The sequence below is a fragment of the Musa acuminata genome, chromosome BXJ3-8 (assembly GCF_036884655.1).
Source record: "Musa acuminata AAA Group cultivar baxijiao chromosome BXJ3-8, Cavendish_Baxijiao_AAA, whole genome shotgun sequence".
In the NCBI taxonomy this organism is placed as follows: domain Eukaryota; kingdom Viridiplantae; phylum Streptophyta; class Magnoliopsida; order Zingiberales; family Musaceae; genus Musa; species Musa acuminata.
Genome location: NC_088356.1, coordinates 39,172,031 through 39,193,842, shown reverse-complemented (window position 1 = coordinate 39,193,842; position 21,812 = coordinate 39,172,031). Strand labels below are relative to the sequence as shown.

The window sequence follows — 21,812 nt, the reverse complement described above, 5'->3', positions numbered from 1 at the left end:
AGCTTTCGTTTTTAATCGCTGAAAGATTTCCGCCGCACTAATTCACCCCCCCCCCCCCCCCTCTTAGTGCTCTCGATCCTAACAATTGGTATCAGAGCGGGGTATTTCTCATTTCGGATTTACACCCGAGAGAAATGGCTCTTCAAGAGGGCTTTTCGGTCTTTCGTCCATCGTTCTTTAACGGATTGGACTATACTTATTGGAAAACTCGAATGAGAGTTTTCTTGATTTCTTTAAATCTGGATTTATGGAATACCGTTGAAAACAGTTTTCAACTTCCCTCTAAACCGACGAACGAATGGTCGGATTTGGAGAAGAAGTATTTCTCTTTAAACGCAAAGGCTATGAATGCCTTATTTTGCGCTTTGGACAAAAATGAGTTCAATCGGATTTCTACGTGCGAAACAGCTTTTGACATTTGGCGAACACTTGAAATCACGCACGAGGGAAATAGTAGTGTCAAAGACTCGAAAGTTAACTTTTTATTGCATGATTTCGAGCTTTTTCAAATGCAACCAAGCGAGACTATAGGCGACATGTACACCCGTTTCACGGATGTCGTCAATAGTTTAAGAGCTCTTGGAAAATGTTTTTCGGACTTTGAACTCGTAAACAAGATTTTGCATTCTCTTTCTAAGAAGTGGGATTCAAAAGTAACTGCAATACAAGAAGCTAAAAACCTAAACAACTTACCACTTGAAGAACTAATTGGTTCATTGATGACATATGAAATGGTGCACAATGCACATGATGAACATGTTGAACACAATTACCTTCCAAAGAACAGGAAGGATTTGGAACTCTGGACAAATGAATGCCACTTGAGCGATGACTCAAGTGATGAGGACAATGATGAACAAAACAACCTTCCAAAGAACAGGAAGGATTTGAGACATAGAACATTTGAAGACCACTCGAGCATAAGCTCAAGTGATGGTGAACTTAAACTACAAATGAAACGAAAATTAAAAAGCAAAAAGAATCGAATTACTTGCTTTAAACGCAAGAAGAAGAACAAAAATTGGGATGAATCGAGCTCCTCCGAAGAAGAGAAAGTCAACAAAAGCAAGGCGGCAAACTACGCCTTAACAGCCTACAATGATGAGGTAATCGAAATCCCCCTAATTTATTTTGAAATTACTTGATGCTTTCATGATGTATTTTTCTCTTTTAGTTTAGAATTAATTTTCTTAAAAATTACATGTTAAAAAAAAATTATTATGATCATACTAAGTAATTTCGAAAATGATAATATTACATATTTTATGATAAACAAATAAAATAATCTTGATTGAAAATATGAAATCATGGTTAAGAAGTAATAATGTGTATTACGTTGATTTCCATTGTTATTTCTCGATTTTGATTAAAGATCATGTTTGATTTGAAGAAATGCATAATGATGAAATTAAATATTTTGATTAACAATTTTATGCATGAGATTTTAAGCCGATGATAAGCATGTGTTATTCTCATGAGTATATTTGAAAAACTATGGCAAAAATGTGCTCGAATGCATGAACGTGTTAAGATTATTTTTCGGACATTCTTGATTCAATGTTCAAAACACTTAATTGCCATGATGATTTTACACTATAACATGTTGGAAATTATATGTTTTGGATACATAAATTTTTATGATCATGAGCATGTTTTATCTTCATAATTGAACTTGAAAATCTATAGCAAAATCTTATCCGAATGCATGAAAGTACTAATTTCACTTTCGGATTCACTTAACAATTGGTATCCTAACAATCGGATTTTCTCATACACTTTTGAAAAATATTTTTCTAAAATGGATTTGATGAAATGATTCCTGCTTATAAATTCCATCTTGAAATATGAATGATAGTGTCCTTGCTTGCAAAGATTTGTTTCACATACATATCTCCTATTATTCATGTGCAGAAAAAGAATTTATAAATCATAATACAATGAGATTTCTTATGCAAAAATAAAGTGCTTTTGTGATTCTTTGCTAAAGAGAATAATTATTAAAATCATGATCTTGATAATTATAACATGAAGCTCTTTATAAATCAAGATCGTTCATTATGCTCCCTACATTTATCAGAAAGGAGTTCTTCAAATGAAATGCAACTTGTCTTTTGATTTCATGATATTTTGTGAATTTCGAAATTAATTTTAATGACTTGATTATGAGTTTCAAGTTGACGATTTGATTTGAATAAGTTATGTCTAAATCATAATCATGATCTTGCAAAATTGAAATCACAAATAATATCTTTTGGTATTCATGAATTGATACTCACAATATGAAAGTATTGGTATTCATGACTTGATTTTGATTGAAACATTACATGCTTAAATTAATCATTCTTCTATGTTTCAAATATTCTTTAAATGCCTTATGTGATGACTGAAAATTAATTTGCTTTATGATGAATCACGAATCATGACTTGATCTATGATATTGAAATATTTTAATCATGATTCTTGGTTATATAATTCCTTTGCCCTATTTAAAGGATTTGTTAAATGGATCATGTCCTTCTTGAACTTTCTTGATATCATGACAAGATTTTGTAATATGGCCTGTATAATAATTAAAAAATTTTGGCCATTGATTTCTCCCTTCTTTTCGACAAAAACAAAGGGAAGAAAGCTTTTGCTAGTTAGAACATGCAAAGAAAAGCAAGTGCAATCTTGCACATGAAGCAAGTGTTGAATTGCCATGATTGAACCTAAGAATCTTGCTATGCTTTTGTGCTTATATGTTGTGATGAAAATATAGCTTCATGTTATAAAAACTTGCATATATTTTAAAATAGCTAGAGCTACTTCTCCTTTTGTTGATGATAAAGGGGGAGAAATATATGAATTGATACTATAAGTGCCATATTTGAATTTTCATCATGTTAAGATATCAAGAACTTGCATCGTAATTCTACTTGATGATATCTTGCCATGTGATGAAATGCTACGATTTGTTGCTAAAATGATGCATGCAATACTTATGCTTTCTACGTAATGTATTGCATATGATATGAACCTTGATTAAAATTGCCTTGATTTGAATTCAAGGTTTATCTCAATTATGGAATTTTGAATGATTACTCACCTTTGTCATGATTTAGAAATTGACAGAAAGGGTTTTCCCTTCTTTTTGACAATGACTAAGGAGGAGATAACTTGCATGCACAATTCAAGAAGAAAGCAAATTTTCACTTCTCAAAAGAGAAGAAATTGCTATCTTAAACATCTTAAGAAACAAAAAGAACAAAGGTGCTATCTTGCCTATCTCAAGAAGCAAAACATGCTAACTTGCGCATCTAGCAAAGTGGACAAAATTTTCATATTTCAAGAAGCAAGAGTTGCCTTCTTGAACATCTCTAATTTGCTAGCTTGCATGATGTAGAACTTGCTATCTTGAACAGCTCTAATTTTCATACCAAGTGCTATCTTGTATGCTATAAAACTTGCTATATTTTCTAGCAAAATTGCATGATGATAAAACTTGATATTATATTTTTCATGCAATGAGTTAAACCAATATCACAAACGCTTGATTGTGATACTTCTCCTTTTTGTTGATGACAAAGGGGGAGAAGTATGTTGATGAAAGTATGTTGATGACATAAGTTTATGCATATGTTCATGTTGACGTGTTGCAAGTATTTATGATGAATATTGCAATGACTTGAATTCAGTTTGAATTCAAGGTTCTATCAATATGGCATATTGATAGGGGGAGTTTGTTTAAACTCTGGGAGTTAAGATTAACTCCGTTTATGATGACATGTTGCTTAGATTTTTGAATCTAAGAGTTTCTATCAATAAGGCATATTGATAGGGGGAGTTTGTTTAAACTCCGAGAGTTAAGTTTAACTCCGTCATCAAGTAGTTGTCAACATCAAAAAGGGGGAGATTGTTGAATCTCGTATTTTGATGATGAAACTACTTGATATATGTTTATGATTTAATCTGCGTTTTGAGTGACGCAAGATGCCTCGATCAGGATGAGACAGTTAAAGCAGGAAAATCATGTTGTGCCGGAGGAACATGTCAGAAGATTGGACGTCGGGCCGGTGGATCGGTCGACATATCGACAGAAGGCTTCGGGCCGTGGACTCGGGCATCGGGCCAAGAAGAGCGAGTATTGTGCCAAGGATATCGGAGTTGCGGAGTCAACTGGCCGATTGGGCAATAGGCTGCAGGAAAGGACGATGCGCCGAAGAATCGGACGAAGCGTCGAGGGACCAATGACACGCCGGACAACTTGGTTAATTGCTTAGGATTAATTGTCTCGATCGAAGTTTTTGTTTTGAGTGTGCAGGATTAACTACGATAAAAGTTAGACAAGCAGCAGGAGTTGCGCCGGAGTCAAGTTCATGATCACGTTGGGAGTTCGAGAGTTCGACGGAAGTTCGGACGGTCGTCGGAGGTTCTGCGAGAACAGATCCGAGAAGTCCAGAAGCTTACCAAGCGAAGCTCGTCAGAACTCACCAAGTGGATCGTCGCAAAGTCCAGGAGTTTGCCGGAAGTCCGCAGGAGCATCACCGAGGGTTCATCGGATGATCGACGGAAGTTCGCCGGAAACTCGCCGGAAGAAACGATTGACGCACCAAAGCAAAGTTGCAGAAATTGTCTTAGATCTAATCGTAGTTAGCACGTTGATTAAGTTGGAAAATGGGAGGTGATCCCATTAGCTTAATCTTGGGGCAATTGGGCCCCTGAAAGACTGAAATTGGGCCGAATGGAGCTAACCATTCGGACCCTGATTGCACCAGGAGGTGCAACCGCCTAGGCCAGGAGGTGGCACCGCCTGGGCTAAGCCTCCCAGCGAGACTGGGCGGTGCAACCGCCTAGGCCAGGAGGTGGCACCGCCTGAGCTCAGTCTTCGAGCTAGACTGGGCGGTGCAACCTCCCTGACAGAGAGGTGGCACCGCCTGAGCTCAGTCTTCGAGCTCTGGCAGAGAGGTGCAACCGCCTCAGTCAAGAGGTGGCACCGCCTGGGGCTCAGTCTCTGAGCCAGACTCAGGTGGTGCAACCGCCCCTGACACAGAGGTGCAACCGCCTGGGCTCAGTCTTCGAGCTCTGCCAGGCGGTGCAACCTCTCCAGTCAGGAGGTGCAACCGCCTGATCCCGAAATTCCGGGATTTGATCGTTTTGAGCTCCAAATTTGAACTGGGTTGGGGCCTATAAATACCCCACCCATTCAGCACTGAAAGCATAGAACACACACTCGAAATCTTGCTATCTTTTTGTGTTTCTTAGAGCTCAAAACTGCTAGTTCTCCTCTTTCTATTCTTCAAGTTTGAGTTGTAAAGAGAGGAGAGAAAACTTCTGTAAGGGTTGTCTCCTAAGCCCGTCAAAAGGAGTGAATCTGTAAAAGGGCAGTTGGCCTTCGCCTATTGAAGGAAGGCCTCTAGTTGACGTCGGTGACCTAGTCGGTGGAGGAAGCCAAAAGTGGAGTAGGTCAAGACTGACCGAACCACTCTAAATCTCTGGTTTGCGTTTATTTTGAGCACTTTATCATTACTGCAAACCTCCTACATAGCTACTGCTCTCTGCGCCTTTACGAACAAGTTTCTAAGTGCTGATCTTTCCGAATCTACGTTCAGACGTAAATCGGTGTTTTCATACATTACAGTTTACGTTTACGTTTTGATTCTGCAAAACTGTCTTCTGCGCTTTTACGAACGAAGTTTCTAAGTTCAGATCCCTTTAAAACTGTGTTTTAGACGTAAACTACTTTTAAACGTAAAACTACGTTTAGACGTAAAACTACGTTTAGACGCAAACTGCGTTTAGACGTAAAACTACGTTTAGACGTAAAATTACGTTTAGACGCAAACTGCGTTTAGACGTAAAACTACGTTTAGACGTAAAACTGTGTTTAGACGTAAAACTGCGTTTAGACGCAAACTGCACTGCGCTTAGACGCAATCTGCATTTAGACGCAAACTGCACTTAGACGCAAACTGAACTTAGACGCAAACTACGTAAACTGCGCTTAGACGCAAACTGTGTTTAGACATAAACTGCACTTAATCATAAGTATTCTTAGAATCGGCTTTTGCATCAAAATAGTTTTTATCAAACGAACGCAGCTTTCATTTTTAATCGCTGAAAGATTTCCGCTGCACTAATTCACCCCCCCCCTCTTAGTGCTCTCGATCCTAACAATTGCCCCCAGATTAAGTTAATAGGATCACCTCCCATTCCTAGCTTAATCTACATGCTAACTACGATATTTCTTAAGATATTTATTGCAACTTGCTCCGGTGCATCAATCGCTTCTTCCAGCGAGCTTCCGGCGAACATCCGACGAACCTTCGACAATGCTCCAGCGGACTTCCAGCAAACTCCTGGACTTACGACTATCCACTTGGAGAGTTCTGACGAGCTTCTTTGGCAAGCTCATGGACTTTTCGGATTTGTTTCCGTAGAACCTCCAACGACCATCCGGACTTCCGTCGAACTCTCGAACTCCCAATGTGATCATAGTCTTGACTCCAGCGCAACTCCTACTACATGTCTTACTTCCATCGTAGTTAATCCTGCACATGTAAAACAAAACTTTGATCGAGATAATTAATCCTAAGTAATTAACCAAGTTGTCCGGTATGTCATTGGTCCCTCGACGCTTCGTCTGATTATTCGGTGCATCGTCCTCTCCTGCAACCTATTGCCCAATCAGCAACTCCGATATCCTTGGCACAATACCCACTCTTCTTGGCCTGATGCCGAGTCCACGGCCCGAAGCCTTCTATCGATACGTCGACCGATCCACCGGCCCGACGTCCAATCTTCTGACATGTTCCTCCGGCACAACATGATTTTTTCTGCTTTAATTGTCTCATCCTGATCGAAACATCCCGCGTCACTCAAAACACAGATTAAAACATAAACACATATCAAGTGGTTTCATCATCAAAATACGAGATTCAACAACCTCCCCCTTTTTAATGATGACAACCACTTGATGATAGAGTTAAACTTAACTTCCAAAGTTTAAACAAACTCCCCCTATCAATATGTCATATTGATAGAACCTTGAATTCAAACTGAATTCAAGTCATTGCAATATTCATCATGAATACTTGTAACATGTCATCATTAACTTATGCATAAACTTATGCATAACATCATACTTCTCCCCCTTTGTCATCAACAAAAAGGAGAAGTTCCAACTCTAATGTGTTTGTAGTATTAATTGAACTTATTGTATGAAAAACTTAATATCGAGTTTTATCATCATGCAGTTTTGAAGCTAGAAAATTTAGCAAATGTTACATCATGCTTAGAACATTCAAGCTATCAAGTTTTAGATATGCAAGTTTTACAGCATACAAGATAGCACTTTTGGTAATGTTCAAGATAGCAAGTTCTACATCATGCAAGCTAGCAATATTACAACATTTTAGAACATGCAAGCTAGCAATTTAGAGATGTTCAAGAAAGTAACTCTTGCTTTTTAAAATATGTAAGTTTTACAATATATAAGCTATATGTAAGTTTTACAATATATAAGCTAGCAAATTCAAGGATATACAAGTTGACATATTTGCTTTTCTTGAGATAGGCACGATAGCACATTTTTGCATTTTCTTGAGATTTTAAGCTAGCAATTCTCGATGATGTTCAAGATAGCAATTTCTTCTCTTTTGAGAAGTGCAATTTTTGCTTTCTTCTTGAATTGTGCAAGCTAGCTATCTCCCCCTTTGTCATTGTCAAAAAGAAGGGAAGACCCTTTATGTCAATTTCTAAATCATGACAAAGGTGAGTAATCATTCTTATTTCAAAATTCTATAATTGAGATAAATCTTGAATTCAAATTAAGGCAATTTTAATCATGATTCACATCATATGCAATACATCACATACATCATAATAAAAAGCATAAGTATTATATGCATCATTTTAGCAACAAATCATAGCATTTCATCACATGGCAAGATATCAGCAAGTAAAATTACGATGCAAGTTCTTGATATCTTATCATGGTTCAAACATTTCAAGTGTTTAGCAATCATAGTATTTCATCTATTTCTCATTCAAATATGGCACTCATAGTATCACTTCATATATTTCTCCCCCTCTGTCATCAACAAAAAAGAGAACGATATAAGCAAATTTTATACATAAGTGCGGTAATGATTCATACCATAACTAGGTTTATGTCATTTTTCAACAATGAGTGATAGGATATCAATTATACAAACATCTTAAGGAAAACATGACATGGAGATAGCTTTCATTACTTCTTCCTCTTTATTTGTTATTATCTTTTTTGCATGAAGGAGGAAAGTCACTTGTGAGCTTACTCGAATGAAGTTAAAATTAATAAGATATTAAAGCACACTTCATTTTTACAAGGATCAAGATATGTGTGTGAATCAAATCCTTGCACATAAACCTATTCTCTAAAGATATAAGAAGGAATAATCAAATCCATTTCTTGAAAGATATTTTTCACATGATAAGTCTATGAGAGATACATTTGCTAGTTGATTCCATATATCAAAAATCAATGATATGAATCAAACTCGATATGACATATATTTATTAAGTCCGGAAGAGAATAATATATCGAGAAAATCCGATTGTTAGGATCAAGAAGATCCGAAAATAAAATTTAACACTTTCATGCATTCGGACAAGGTTTTGCTATAGATTTTCAAATTCAATCATGAAGATAAAACATGCTTATTATCATGAAAATTTTTGTATCCAAAACACATAATTTTCAACTTGTTATTAAGGCATGTAATTGTGTAAAATCATCATTATAGCAATTATATCCTACCATGCATGATCAAAATTTCTCCCTATTTTATCATTGTAAACAAGAAAGAAGAAGGGAAGAACAAAATAGTATAAAATATTTTAATAATTTCAAGGCATATAAGCCATAAATATAATCACATCATGTCATGAAAGATAAAATTACTTGAATACCAAAAGACATGATTCATTTTGACACATCTCCACTTTAAATTAAAAAATAAAAAGAATTCTTAGGAGATCATGATATAGATATAATTCATTCAATCTTGTAAGAGAATAAGATATTAATTCATGCATATAAAATCTTGACTTAAGTATAAGAAATCTCAATTTATAAATTTCAAAAAATCAAGATAAAGCTCATTTAAATCATCAAATCAAGATCATTTTCAAGAGATTCACAAAAGTAGTACAAATAGATTCATTAATTTCCCTTTTTGAAAAATCAATAAAGTCAAAAAAATAATTTTTTTAAGAAAAAACCTTTCCACTTTTAGTTGTTTTAATTCATGTGATTTATTTCATACATACATGTTCTTTTCTTTTATGCTAAATAAAAATATGCATCAACGTTTAGGATCGAAAATTGAATTTCATCATAAAAACCATCAAGACCAAATCATCATGTATAACTTTTAAAATCTCATACATAAAATAGTCAATCATGGTATCAAAACATTTAATATTTTCATTACATCATTATGCATTACTTCAAATTAAACATGATTTCATTAAATCAATCAAAAATCATTTTGTTTGTTTATCATAAGATATATATTTTTCATGATTATTTTTAAAATCATTGGAAAGGTAAGCATGATAAGCATAATCCTAATTCATTAGCATTTTCATTATATTATTTAAACATACAATTTTTAAGAAAATTAATTATATACTAAAAAAAAAGAAAATGCATTATGGAAAGCATCATGTAATTTTGAAATAAATTAAGGGGGTTTCGATTACCTCATCGTTAAATGTCGTTAAGGCATAGTTTACGACCTCTCCTTTCTTGATTTTCTCCTCGTCTTCGGAGGAGCTCGATTCATCCCACTTTGTGTTCTTCTTCTTGCGTTCAAACCAAGTAGTTCTGTTCTTTTTGTTCTTAAATTTTTATTTCTTTAATTTTTTAAATTTCTTAGTGAGTAGTTCTTGTTCACCATCACTTGAGCTTATGCTCGAGTGGTCTTCAAATGTTCTATGTCCCAAATCCTTCTTGTTCTTTGGAAGGTGATTTTGTTCATCATATTCATCATGTGCATTGTGCACCATTTTATATATCATCAATGAACCGATAAGTTCTTCAAGTGGAAAAATATTTAAATCTTTTGTTTCTTGTATTGCCGTTACTTTTGATTCCCAAGCTTTAGAAAGTGATCGTAAAACTTTACTAACAAGTTTAAACTTTAAGAAACATTTGCCGAGAGCTTTTAAACCATTGACGACATCCGTAAAACGGGTGTACATGTCAATAATAGTTTCGCTCGGCTTCATTCGAAAAAGTTCGTAAGAATGCACGAGAATGTTGATTTTGGACTCTTTCACTCGGCTAGTGCCTTCATGAGTGACCTTAAGAGTTTTCCAAATATCAAAAGCCGAATCACACATCGAAACGTGATTAAATTCATTTTTGTCAAGTGCACAAAACAAGACATTCATAGCCTTTGCGTTTAAAGAAAACGTCTTCTTCTCCAAATCATTCCATAGATCATTGGAAGAGAAGACATTTCAAATCCGTTTTCAACTATGTGTCATAAATCAAGATTCAATGAAAGCAAGAAAACTCTCATTCGAGTTTTCTAACAAGTGTAGTCCGTCCCATTGAAAAAGGGAGGACGAATGAGAGAGTAACCCTCTTAAAGGCTAAAAAGAGCCATTTCTATTTGGGTGTTAAACCAAAGTAGAAAACCGTGGCTCTGATACTAATTGTTAGGATCAAGAGCACTAAGAGGGGGGTGAATTAGTGTAGCAGAAAACTTTCGAAGATTAAAACTGCGTTCGTACGTTGAAATCCGATTCCAACATAAAAGTCGTTTCGTGTAGATAATAACTTTGAAAGCTTACGGAAACGTATTTGAAGTAAAGTAAGGAAGACAGTTTGTAGTTAAGATAAATAGCACAAAGGAAATGCAAACCAGATTTTAGAGTGGTTCGGTCAAACGTGACCTACATCCACTTTCGGCTTCCTCCTCCGATGAGGTCACCAGCGTCTACTAGAGGCCCTCCTTCAATAGGCGAAGGCCAACCACCCTTTTACAATTTCACTCCTTTTGACGGGCTTAGGAGACAACCCATATAGAATTTTATCTCCTCTCTTGAAAGATCAAAACTTGGAAGAAAAGAGGGAGGAGAACTTCTAGCCTTTACAATATTTTTGAGCTCTAAAAATTACATATTAAGATTGGATTTTCGGTGCCCTTTCATGCAGGAAAAGGTGGGGTATATATAGGCCCCAAACTGGTTTGAATTTAGAGCTCAAAAATGTCTTTTCCCGGATTTCTGGGGTCCTGGCAATACTACCTCCTGACTGGGGCGGTACAACCACCTGACAGAGCTTGGAGACCGAGCTCTAGCAGTGCCACCGCCTGACTAGGGCGGTTGCACCGCCCAGTCTTACTCGGAGACTGAACCCAGGCGGTGCCACCGCCTGACTAAGGCAGTTGCACCACCCAGATTTCCTGGGAGACTGAGCTCCTAGGCGGTGCCACCGTCGACCCAGGCGGTGCCACCACCGGCCAAGAAATCTGGGTCCGAATGGGCTGATCCATTCGGCCCAATTTGGGTTTGTCAAGGGCCCAATTTGGGTCTGTCAAGGGCCCAATTACCCCCAGATTAAGTTAATGGGATCACCTCCCATTCCTAGCTTAATCTACATGCTAACTACGATATTTCTTAAGACATTTATTGCAACTTGCTCCGGTGCATCAATCGCTTCTTCCAGCGAGCTTCCGACGAACTTCCAGCGAACATCCGATGAACCTTCGACGATGCTACAGCGGACTTCCAACAAACTCCTAGACTTGCGACGATCCACTTGGCGAGTTTCGACGAGCTTCTTTGGCAAGCTCCTGGACTTCTCGGATTTGTTCTCGCAGAACCTCCAACGACCGTCCGGACTTCCGTCGAACTCTTGAACTCCCAACGTGATCATAGTCTTGACTCCAACGCAACTCCTGCTGCATGTCTTACTTCCATCGTAGTTAATCCTGCACATGTAAAACAAAACTTCGATTGAAACAATTAATCCTAAGCAATTAACCAAGTTGTTCGGCATGTCATTGGTCCCTCGAGGCTTCGTCCGATTATTCGGCGCATCGTCCTCTCTTGCGGCCTATTGCCCAATCGGCCAGTTGACTCTGCAACTTTGATATCCTTAGCACAATACCCGCTCTTCTTGCCCTGATGCCCGAGTCCACAGCCCGAAGCCTTATGTCGATACGTCGACCTATCCACCGGCCCGACGTCCAATCTTCTGACATGTTCCTCCGGCACAATATGAGTTTTTCTACTTTAATTGTCTTATCCTAATCGAAGCATCCTGCGTCACTCAAAACGTAGATTAAAACATAAACACATATCAAGTGGTTTCATCATCAAAATACGAGATTCAACACCAAAGATTTATCTGAGCAAGAACATATAAAATATTTCTCTCATGACATTGAAAGTGGATGATCCTTTATTGACACTCAATAGCCCTCGTAAGATTGACTACCACTCTTGATAACCAGTTGTGTTAGATTTGGAATTTCCAAGCTTATAAGTTTGGTATCAAAGAATAGAGTACTCATATAGGACATCATTGGTGTCTTAAGTCTAAGGATTAGATACACCATCGGGATAATAGAATTGTTATCTAACAATAAGGTATCATCAACCATCCAGAATTCTATGAGCGGATCAATCAATGAACTCATTTTCTAATGAGTACCTACATTATACCCCTAGTGTCCTCATACAAGTAGTTATGTGATCAACCACTTTTATTATATGGATAGGTATACAGTACATCAGTATGTCTAATTATCTCGATGTTTCTCTCATGTAATCTATGATCGAGATTATTTATGGTCTATGTTTAAAAACGAATCAATCTCATTATCATGATTTCATCATGATCCGAATCTACAGACTTATAAGCATCATAATATATATACAACAAGTAATATAAAATAAAAAAAATATAATAATAATAATAAACAAAAAGAGTATGAATCATATTACATATATCATCATTCACGTAATTAACTTACAGGACACCTATGAGTACACCTACACAGCACACCTATGACTAACAAATCATACTATCTTTCTTGGTTATGCTCGAACAATTCCATAATAGGAATCGGTTACTTTAAATTGGTCGAGGTCGCGAACTCCCTGTTCCCTTCTTTTTCTTAGATCTATACGCAAGTAAAATAAATAATGGATTAGGACTTCCTTAATGGGGCTTCCTCCGTGATTCTCACTCTCATCCACTCGGGATCGTCCTCCTCATGCACAAATCCTAATTGTCTGTGTGAACTAAATTCATTCGATAAAGACAGTTTTCACTTGAAATTTAGTTGAGAAGCAGTTCTTTTCTCTCATAGAAAAAAATATTTTTGGCTTCCTAAATCACACATAAAACCATACAGAAAAACTGTGTTCATCATTAAACTCACCCACAATATTCTTGTGGTTCCCTGTGTGCACCAAATTTGTCACATCTATAATACATATCAGTTTCTCTTCACAGACAATAATTTTTTTTTATAAATGACTAAATATGAACAAAATTCTCCATTTAATTATGATTTGACATATGATAATCAACCTATAAAAAAAATCAAAATACCAACACTCGATCTCTTCTTTAATGTAAGAACTCATTTTTGATAAAAATAATCTCTAAATTGTGTTACTAGATTAATTCTTGAAGTATGATAAAATTTGGAAGATGGACCAAGTCGGTTTATCTCCATGATTCGGATCGACGATCGACATATGAACTAATAACAGTTGAATTTAAATCCTTCAAATTAGTTTACGATAATTTGCAGGGCAATTAATTCTCATTTTGCTCAGCTACTCGTCACAAGAACTACTCTTTTTCTTGCTGTCACAAAGAAACACTCAAATTATGAGTACTGTAGATTAGAAGAAAAAAAAAACATCTTTTAATGGCCAAAAATTAGTGGTGAATTATGGGCAGGATGATTAAACATCATGTATGGTGTTTGACATGTTCAAAGTTTAATGCATCAAAAGAAGCTTGGTCATATCCAATAAAAAAGACCTTGTCCCCTTGATTCAGAAGCTTTGCTCGAACCATGTTTCCTAGCATTACAATCATTACTCTTTATTTCTGGAACTATGATTACAACAATCTTGAGCCATTTTCTGCATAATTTATTCATCTCTAACAAATAACATAAGTAAAATCTTTTTTTTTTGCGTTCCACTTAAGTTGTTAAGTGAACGGAGCTGAGTAGAATGGTAATATTACTCTTTTACAACCTTAGGAATTATTATTTAATTAATATGAGTCGTGTATCTCGAATACATTTTGTTTTTTTAAGTTGGTGAAGTAAATGAAATATATAAACAAGAGATTTCAAATAAAAGATCACTTATGCTTTTTGAAACTTAGGCAGTATAACTGTTTCAGTATTTGACGAAGCATTTATATATACATACATTCATATACATATATATACAAGCATTTCACATAAAGATTATTTATGCTTTTCTAAGCCTTATAAGCTTGCATTTTATACGAAGAGTCACCTCAAAGCGACGCCTCTACTCGTGAAACCAATTACTCAACGATGTTATCAGTCCGTTTGAATTCACCCCAATTTGTACAGATGCACTCCTTATCTCTCATGTTGCCAGCAGAGATCAGGGAGGTGCACGAGCGACGGACATGGGGTGAGTTTATCACTCGCTTGAGTTCGTTACGACCGCTCACCACTACGCGACCAACTGCTTCCCCGCGCACGAGATCCCACTTTTCCTTACCAACACGTGGCGGACGATAAAGCATCAAGCTACCGCAATGACGTCCGCGGGTTGGTCACGTTATGTTGTGATGTCTAACGAACACACGAGATTGAGATCACACCGACGGGACTTGCTGACGTATCTGTGCCGTAAATCAATACTTTAAAGATCGTGTCACAACAAATCAAGAACTTCCCATTATGATTTGAAGTGATACATTACCGATTGATTCCGTTACGCGGATGACACAACATATGTCAGGTTAGCACCGGCCGCGCTCCCTTTCCCGGTTTGTTCGGCGACGCGGGGGGAAGGGAGACCGAGCGCACATTAGCAGGGAAGGTGACAGCGGAGGCTTCACCCATCTCTCTGTCTCTCCGGATCCAGATATTGGCTTTAAGGTTTCTCCAAACCTAGAAATCTGTTGAAGATATTACTTCTTTGCGAATCTCTCTTTGTTCTTGAATCGGGTCCAGCGCGGAAGTAGCTGTCGTCAGTAATAGTTGTGATTCGTGGGAGTTTGAGTTTGATTGGAACTCCAGTAGTAGTGAGATTCTGCGCCGATCGAGATGCGGCCCGGCCTTAGTTCATCCGTCTACAAGAGGATGAACTCCAAGGATTTCGTCGGCGATCCCGATCGCGCCGACGATGTCTCAGGTATAATCTCCTTCTTTTGGGGGCGATTCGATCGATGAATCGTTGTTTTAATGCGTTGAAATTGTGGTTCTGCTGTTAGATCGATTGCTGAATCTGATGGATCAGAACATTGGCAATCCGTCCTGGAAACCGTCTTTGCCCCACGTTTGTATCGCAACCGTATCCTCCTTCTTGTTCGGATACCATCTCGGGTGAGTGCTGTGGATCGTGGTATTCTTTTTCCTTCTTCTTGTTTGAGATCGTGCCTTGTATGCTGATCTTTCGTTGCAGGGTTGTGAATGAGCCGCTCGAGAGCATTTCGCTGGATCTCGGGTTCACCGGGAACACGTTGGCGGAAGGTGATCTGCATTGGATTCACAGTTTTGTGTTTGAGTTATTATGATTTGTTTGGTAGTATATGGTGGTGATGATGGTCATCGATTTCTTGTGCAGGACTTGTGGTGAGCATGTGTTTGGGAGGCGCACTTATTGGATGTTTGTTTAGTGGGTTGATCTCCGACGGCATCGGGCGGCGCAGGTCTTTCCAGTTGAGCGCTTTGCCCATGATTATTGGGGCTTCATTGAGGTAATTTATCGAGATTGGAGAATCTTGCAGGCATTTCTCGTCATCATTTTTTGTATCAATTTATTCCCATTGCACTTTCCAAAGTTCGCTTTTTTATCTTTGCTACAGAAAATAAGGTGCATTGTTAATTATGCATATAGTCTGATAATGAGCTATCAACAGAAAACAGAAGCAATGTTCTGTTTTCTGGAGGGAAAAAGGAGCACTACTTGCTCTTCGTTGTCGCCAAAACTGCAACTTTTCTGATGTCTAAGTGTATCACTTGACATGCATCTGCAGTGCTTCGACGACCAGTCTGGTTGGTATGCTTCTTGGCAGATTTCTTGCTGGAACAGGGATGGGTCTAGGACCAGCTGTAGCATCCCTTTATGTGACGGAGGTATCAAGATGTTTTTTTTTCTTTCAGATAATCCGTGTCCATAATTTCAGTATTTAACATTCTCATTTACCATACTGTTGGATCTGATTTTATCTGTTGTCCCAACTTTCATATGTGGTCAGGTTTCTCCTTCTTCAGTGAGAGGTACTTATGGTAGTTTAATTCAGATTGCAACATGCCTCGGGCTGATAGCGGCACTCTTTATTGGTGCTCCAGTCAAGGAAATTGTGGGATGGTAACTTGTCCGTTGAGACATTGTGCAGTGACTTCCACTCGGACGTTCTTGGATAATCTTTTCCAAACCATTACATAAGCTTCGAATGGTTGCAGGTGGCGAGTATGCTTTTGGGTATCTACTGTTCCAGCTGCATTTCTTGCTCTCTGTATGGAGTTTTGTGCTGAAAGTCCTCATTGGCTCTATAAGGTCATCTTTTTTATGTCTGTTCGCTGAGTCTCTCTGCATTGGTTTGGCCTTTTAAATAATATTTTATTTTATTTTTTTCTTTATAAGGATCTATTCCCTTGTCGGGGATGCTTTAGAACATATTGGTTGTTTTAACATAACTCTTCAAATTTATCAGTAACATGGGAGTTTTGGTTGATGCTCTAGATAAGAATGTTTCTGGAATGGTAGTTCATAAAGACAGATACTTATTCAATTTTTTGCAACAGTGGGATCAATGAATCATTTGACTGTAATTGTTTCAAGAACTCAGTATACCTGAGGATGTGAATCATTTTACATTTTATTAGAAGTATGTGGTCCAGTGAATTTGACATTTCATAACTTCTCTTAGTTTCTTGATAATATTATTGTGATGGAAATAAAATTTTCAGCTTTAGCTTGATTCAAAAGGATGTATTTTCTTGGTTGTTGACCTAAGAGTTCAAAATTTTTGCTTGTTAAGTCTGCTAATTTTTCTTATTCTTCCTCCTGTTTCTTTGTCTTACCTTTTTTAGGTTGACGTGGCTTTAGTCGTAACTAGTAATTATCTGCTGGTTAGCCACTGTGCCCTTTGCTCAATCTATGTTTGACCTTTTTCTGATCAAGTTAGAAAAGAAACAAAGCATATTTGGCATTAAGATTTCTCTCAAGTTTGCTTCTGAAAATTGTTAATATTCTTATGTGAACTTCTTTCAGGATGTAAACAATTAGCAGTGAAAGTGGTTGTGCATTGTGAAAACATAATATAGTGTATAAAGCATCATAGAAACGTATTATCGATGTTCAGTTGCTCGAGCATATGAGCAAGCCTCAAATTGATAAGGCGGCAGTCATGCCGGCTGCAATTTACATGCAAAAATCCATAGGGTCGAGCTGCTTAATTTATCTTTCCACAAGTGAGGGAGGAGTGGCAAGATAGCAACAACCTTTTGCCCCATGTTGTCATTTTTGGCTTTTTTTTTTAGATAAGTATAATTATTTATTTCCATGTGTTATTGATTCAATTTTTTGCTTAGACTAAGTTCTAGGGTTCATATTAGGTATATGCATCAGTTCAAATTTTCCTTTTTTTATGCTTGCTTTATGAGACTTGTGGCATTTTGAAATGCTGAACTTTTTTTTATCTTGTACAAATTTTAGTTATATTTGTTATATAACTAAAACTTGGTCTGAATATTTGTTATATTTGTTATAACTAAAACTTGGTCTGAATAATTTTAGTTATATTTGTTATATAACTGAAACTTGGTCTGAATGTTGTTAGATGAAGAAAACCTAAGTTTAACTTATTTTCATACCTCTATATTGTTGATCAAATGTATTAGTCTGTTAAATGTTTCTATGCTTTCATTTACTTGATCCATATGTAAAAATGTTTTTAAAAAATAATCTTTTAATTTTTTAGGCTTTTTCCAACTTCATAGATGTCCAACAGATTGGATTCACTTTGAAGAGGGATTATATTAGTTTCACCACTTTGTATATCACCTAGGTGTTTGTCTGGTGTCTACTATGTTATCACTTGGATGGTTACATAAAGTAGGGATCCCAAGGCCATCAGACAGTGATAGAAACCACTCTTGCAGCAGTGCCCTTTCAAAAACGGAAGATGAGAAGGCATTTCATGATATTTTAATAATTCTGTTTTAAATATTCTCTTGCACTGTTGTGTAAAAATGCAATGAGACTGGTAAGATGACATTTGTTTACGAGAATATAATTATGAATGGATGTTGGTCAACTGCAGCGTGGAAGAGTTGCTGAAGCAGAAGTTGAGTTTGAAAGACTCTTGGGAGGACCTCACGTCAAACTAGCAATGGCAGAATTATCAAGGTCAGAGAGAGGGGATGACGGAGAAAGCATTAAGTATTCTGAGCTATTCTATGGTCGCCACTTCAGAGGTATCCATTACATGCGCCGAGCCTTGCTAAATCTTTGTTGTTCTATTCTCATTTGTTTATTTTGAAATATATATATAATTATTTGTTCATTGCAATTCCCTTTTCCTGCTACAGTTGTTTTTATTGGAACAATGCTATTTGCTTTCCAACAGTTGTCGGGAATAAATGCTGTATTCTATTTCTCTTCTGCCGTGTTCAGAAGCGCAGGGGTGCCATCAGATATTGCTAATACATGTGTTGGATTTGCATACTTATCAGGTTAGACGCATGAGACTTAGTATTAGTGGAATTATCATGTCCTACTCGCAAGTAGCTTATCCTTCTTTTCTAACAGGCTCAATTGTCGCCATGCTTTTGATGGACATAGTAGGAAGGAAGCTTCTTCTTGTAGGAAGTTTTCTGGGAATGGTAAAGTAGAAATCCTTGTTTCTAAAACTTTTGTGGATTGTGAATTCATATGCATTTCTTAGTTGTAGTTGGTGCTGATTCAGGCAGCAGCAATGGGTCTTCAGGCTATTGCAGCAAGTCTTTCCGACCAAGGTTCTTGGCATGTGTACCTCTCTGTTGGCGGAATGCTGTTGTAAGTTCTGCAAAGCAATCTCACCTCATTTTCTTCTCACCCCATATCTTTCTCACCTAAATTTTGTTTTATGTGGATTAAATTATACTGAGGCCAAGCATGACTTCCAAGTTTTGTATGAACAGCTAAACTTGAATATTAAAATGTGCATCTTAAGATACATTTTTCTGTTTGACTCAGCATCTAGTAGCTCATGTTTTTAGATTGATTATGGCGTCATGCCTGTTACGGATAAAACAAGAAAAAAATGATGGTCTTGCAAATCTTTGAGCAAAAATGATGAGAAATATTTTACAGTCTATTTAGGCTGTTCTGTGACTTTTTCTTTTGCCAGGGGATGGAGAATCACTAGGATTATAACAATGATATGCATAATTAATGGCCAGTAGTAACTACCAACGTCTAGATGTGCGTTGATGGTTCAGTCTTAACTCATGGCTGATGGATAAGTATCAGATCGTATTATAAGTCATATTGGTACCAGTCAGATCAGCCATCAGTGACTAAGCACCACTTTCAAGCATCTGCAAAGGTGATCATTGTCCATTGATATGTTGCAGTTCATTGCTGAGCATGTGTAATCTTCTGCTTGCTAACAGCTTCCGTATGCTCTAACCTATCATGAAATGATGGATTGTTTATTTCACTTGTATGTTTATGAAGTTAAATACGTTACTAATTTGTTTATGGAAAATTAAGGGCTATGGAGAATTTGATTTCAAATTGATCACGTGAACTCTACAGATCTGTCCTAGCATTTTCATTGGGAGCCGGCCCAGTTCCTAGTCTACTTTTGCCTGAGATTTTTCCCAACAAGATTCGTGCAAAGGGTGTGGCTTTGTGCATGTCCGTGCACTGGGTAACGACTGTCATGTTTCCCTTTTCACATAACGTGATAAAAAACAAGTTTATTTCAAGATTCTTTGCTGGGAAATATTAGTCTGATTAGTCAATTTAACTTATTAACAAAGAATAATAGTTTTTACAAACAATGTATTCTTCACCTGAAATTGTTTTTAATTCTGGCTTACTATTATTAGTGAGCTTATTGAGAAAATGTCTTGGACATATGAAAAAGCCTTTGCTTTGATGCATATGACTTTTGAACTCAAAGACTACTGATTTTAAATTTTCAGGTTGTGAACTTCTTTGTCGGTTTGTTCTTTTTGCGGCTGCTAGAGCTATTAGGAGCAAAGATCTTGTACTCGATCTTTGCATCCTTTTGCTTGATGGGAGCAATTTTTGTGAGAAAGAATGTTGTTGAAACTAAAGGCAAGACTCTCCAGGAAATCGAAGTCGCGCTCCTATCAGCTGTGTAAAGGTAATAATATCTTATACTTGTTTTCAATATGGTTAATGGTGATTGAAAAAATTATAGATTTTATGGTGAGACAAGTAAAGATTGCTTCTCATGCAGAATCTCTGTCAGCTTACAGTCAGCTTAGATCTGAAATGAGAATTACTGACCAATACATGTTGACTAGATTATTTTTTTTATTGTGACAGCTTTCTTTATTAAGAGCTTTGAACAAACTGGATGGTGTTTTTGCAAATTCTCAATCTCATACCATGCCACAGCAAACTTTCAACTCAAACTGAAGATGGAAAGGAAATCCACCCATGACACCCTGAAATTTGAATCCAGCTACTGAAAAACTGTTTGGGGTTTAAAATTACAGCTTGTTTGATTATACCTTGATTTTCTGATCATCGTAATAGTACCGGATGTAGTATTTGGACTGAATAATTGTGAAATTACTTCCACATGTTACGGGTAAAGTAAGAAACATCTCTCTCTTTTCCCGGAGGGATCTTAAGAGTGCATGTGTTACGATGCTTTTCATTCTGATACTCTTAGAATTTGCTTAAAATCCTTAGATAAATAGCATTGAGTTGAATTTTTTTAATTACCCGAACCTCTCCACCACTTCTTCCATAGATCATTCCTTGTATGAGTCAGTACTTTTTTTTTTCCTTCAACTATCATATTTCTTAGCTGTTATTGTTAATTTTGCAGGTGACATATTGAAAATCATGGAATCTAATCCTTTACAAACCATAGCATTTATTTGGATTCTGAGTGGCACAACATTTTTAAGTCAGGCAAATAAATAGAAGTATAATTTATTAATATGGAAGGCTTCATTCCTTGTGAAGTGCCTTGGTATCAACTTTAGATTCTGTCCGTAGACAAATTAAACAGACCAATGAGAGTCTGACACTGAGGATGTAATTTTTTTCTAAGAAAAACCTACCTACATATTCTTTTGGCTATAGTATCTCATTCCTTACCAATCTCATCTGTTAAATCTTGGGAGGATGATCCATCCGACATTGACGCTATGTTCTTATTGATCCATGTGTTCTTGCTTCATATGTGTGGGCAAATCAAGATGCTTATTTCTTTTGGAGAGGATGCTACACGTTAAACATCCTTTGTTGTTAAAATTCAAGTTAATATTTGCTAGATATAATGCCTTAGACACTTGGTGATCTATACAGGCTTGAGAATATGAACAACGTGGAGAAGACAATTCTACAAA

The 21,812-nt window shown here is 36.8% G+C and overlaps 1 protein-coding gene across 1 annotated transcript; it reads left to right on the top strand.

Moving 5' to 3' along the window:
* Positions 1 to 15,132: 15,132 nt before the first annotated feature.
* Positions 15,133 to 20,915, top strand: LOC135644398 (probable plastidic glucose transporter 2). Its single transcript, XM_065161932.1, has 14 exons — positions 15,133 to 15,399; positions 15,479 to 15,590; positions 15,670 to 15,737; positions 15,832 to 15,964; positions 16,244 to 16,343; positions 16,466 to 16,578; positions 16,674 to 16,767; positions 18,536 to 18,689; positions 18,804 to 18,947; positions 19,024 to 19,097; positions 19,181 to 19,269; positions 20,014 to 20,128; positions 20,406 to 20,590; positions 20,776 to 20,915. The coding sequence occupies exons 1-13, from the start codon at positions 15,312 to 15,314 to the stop codon at positions 20,586 to 20,588; spliced, it is 1,467 nt and encodes a 488-aa protein (XP_065018004.1). The 5' UTR covers positions 15,133 to 15,311; the 3' UTR covers positions 20,589 to 20,590; positions 20,776 to 20,915.
* Positions 20,916 to 21,812: the final 897 nt, after the last annotated feature.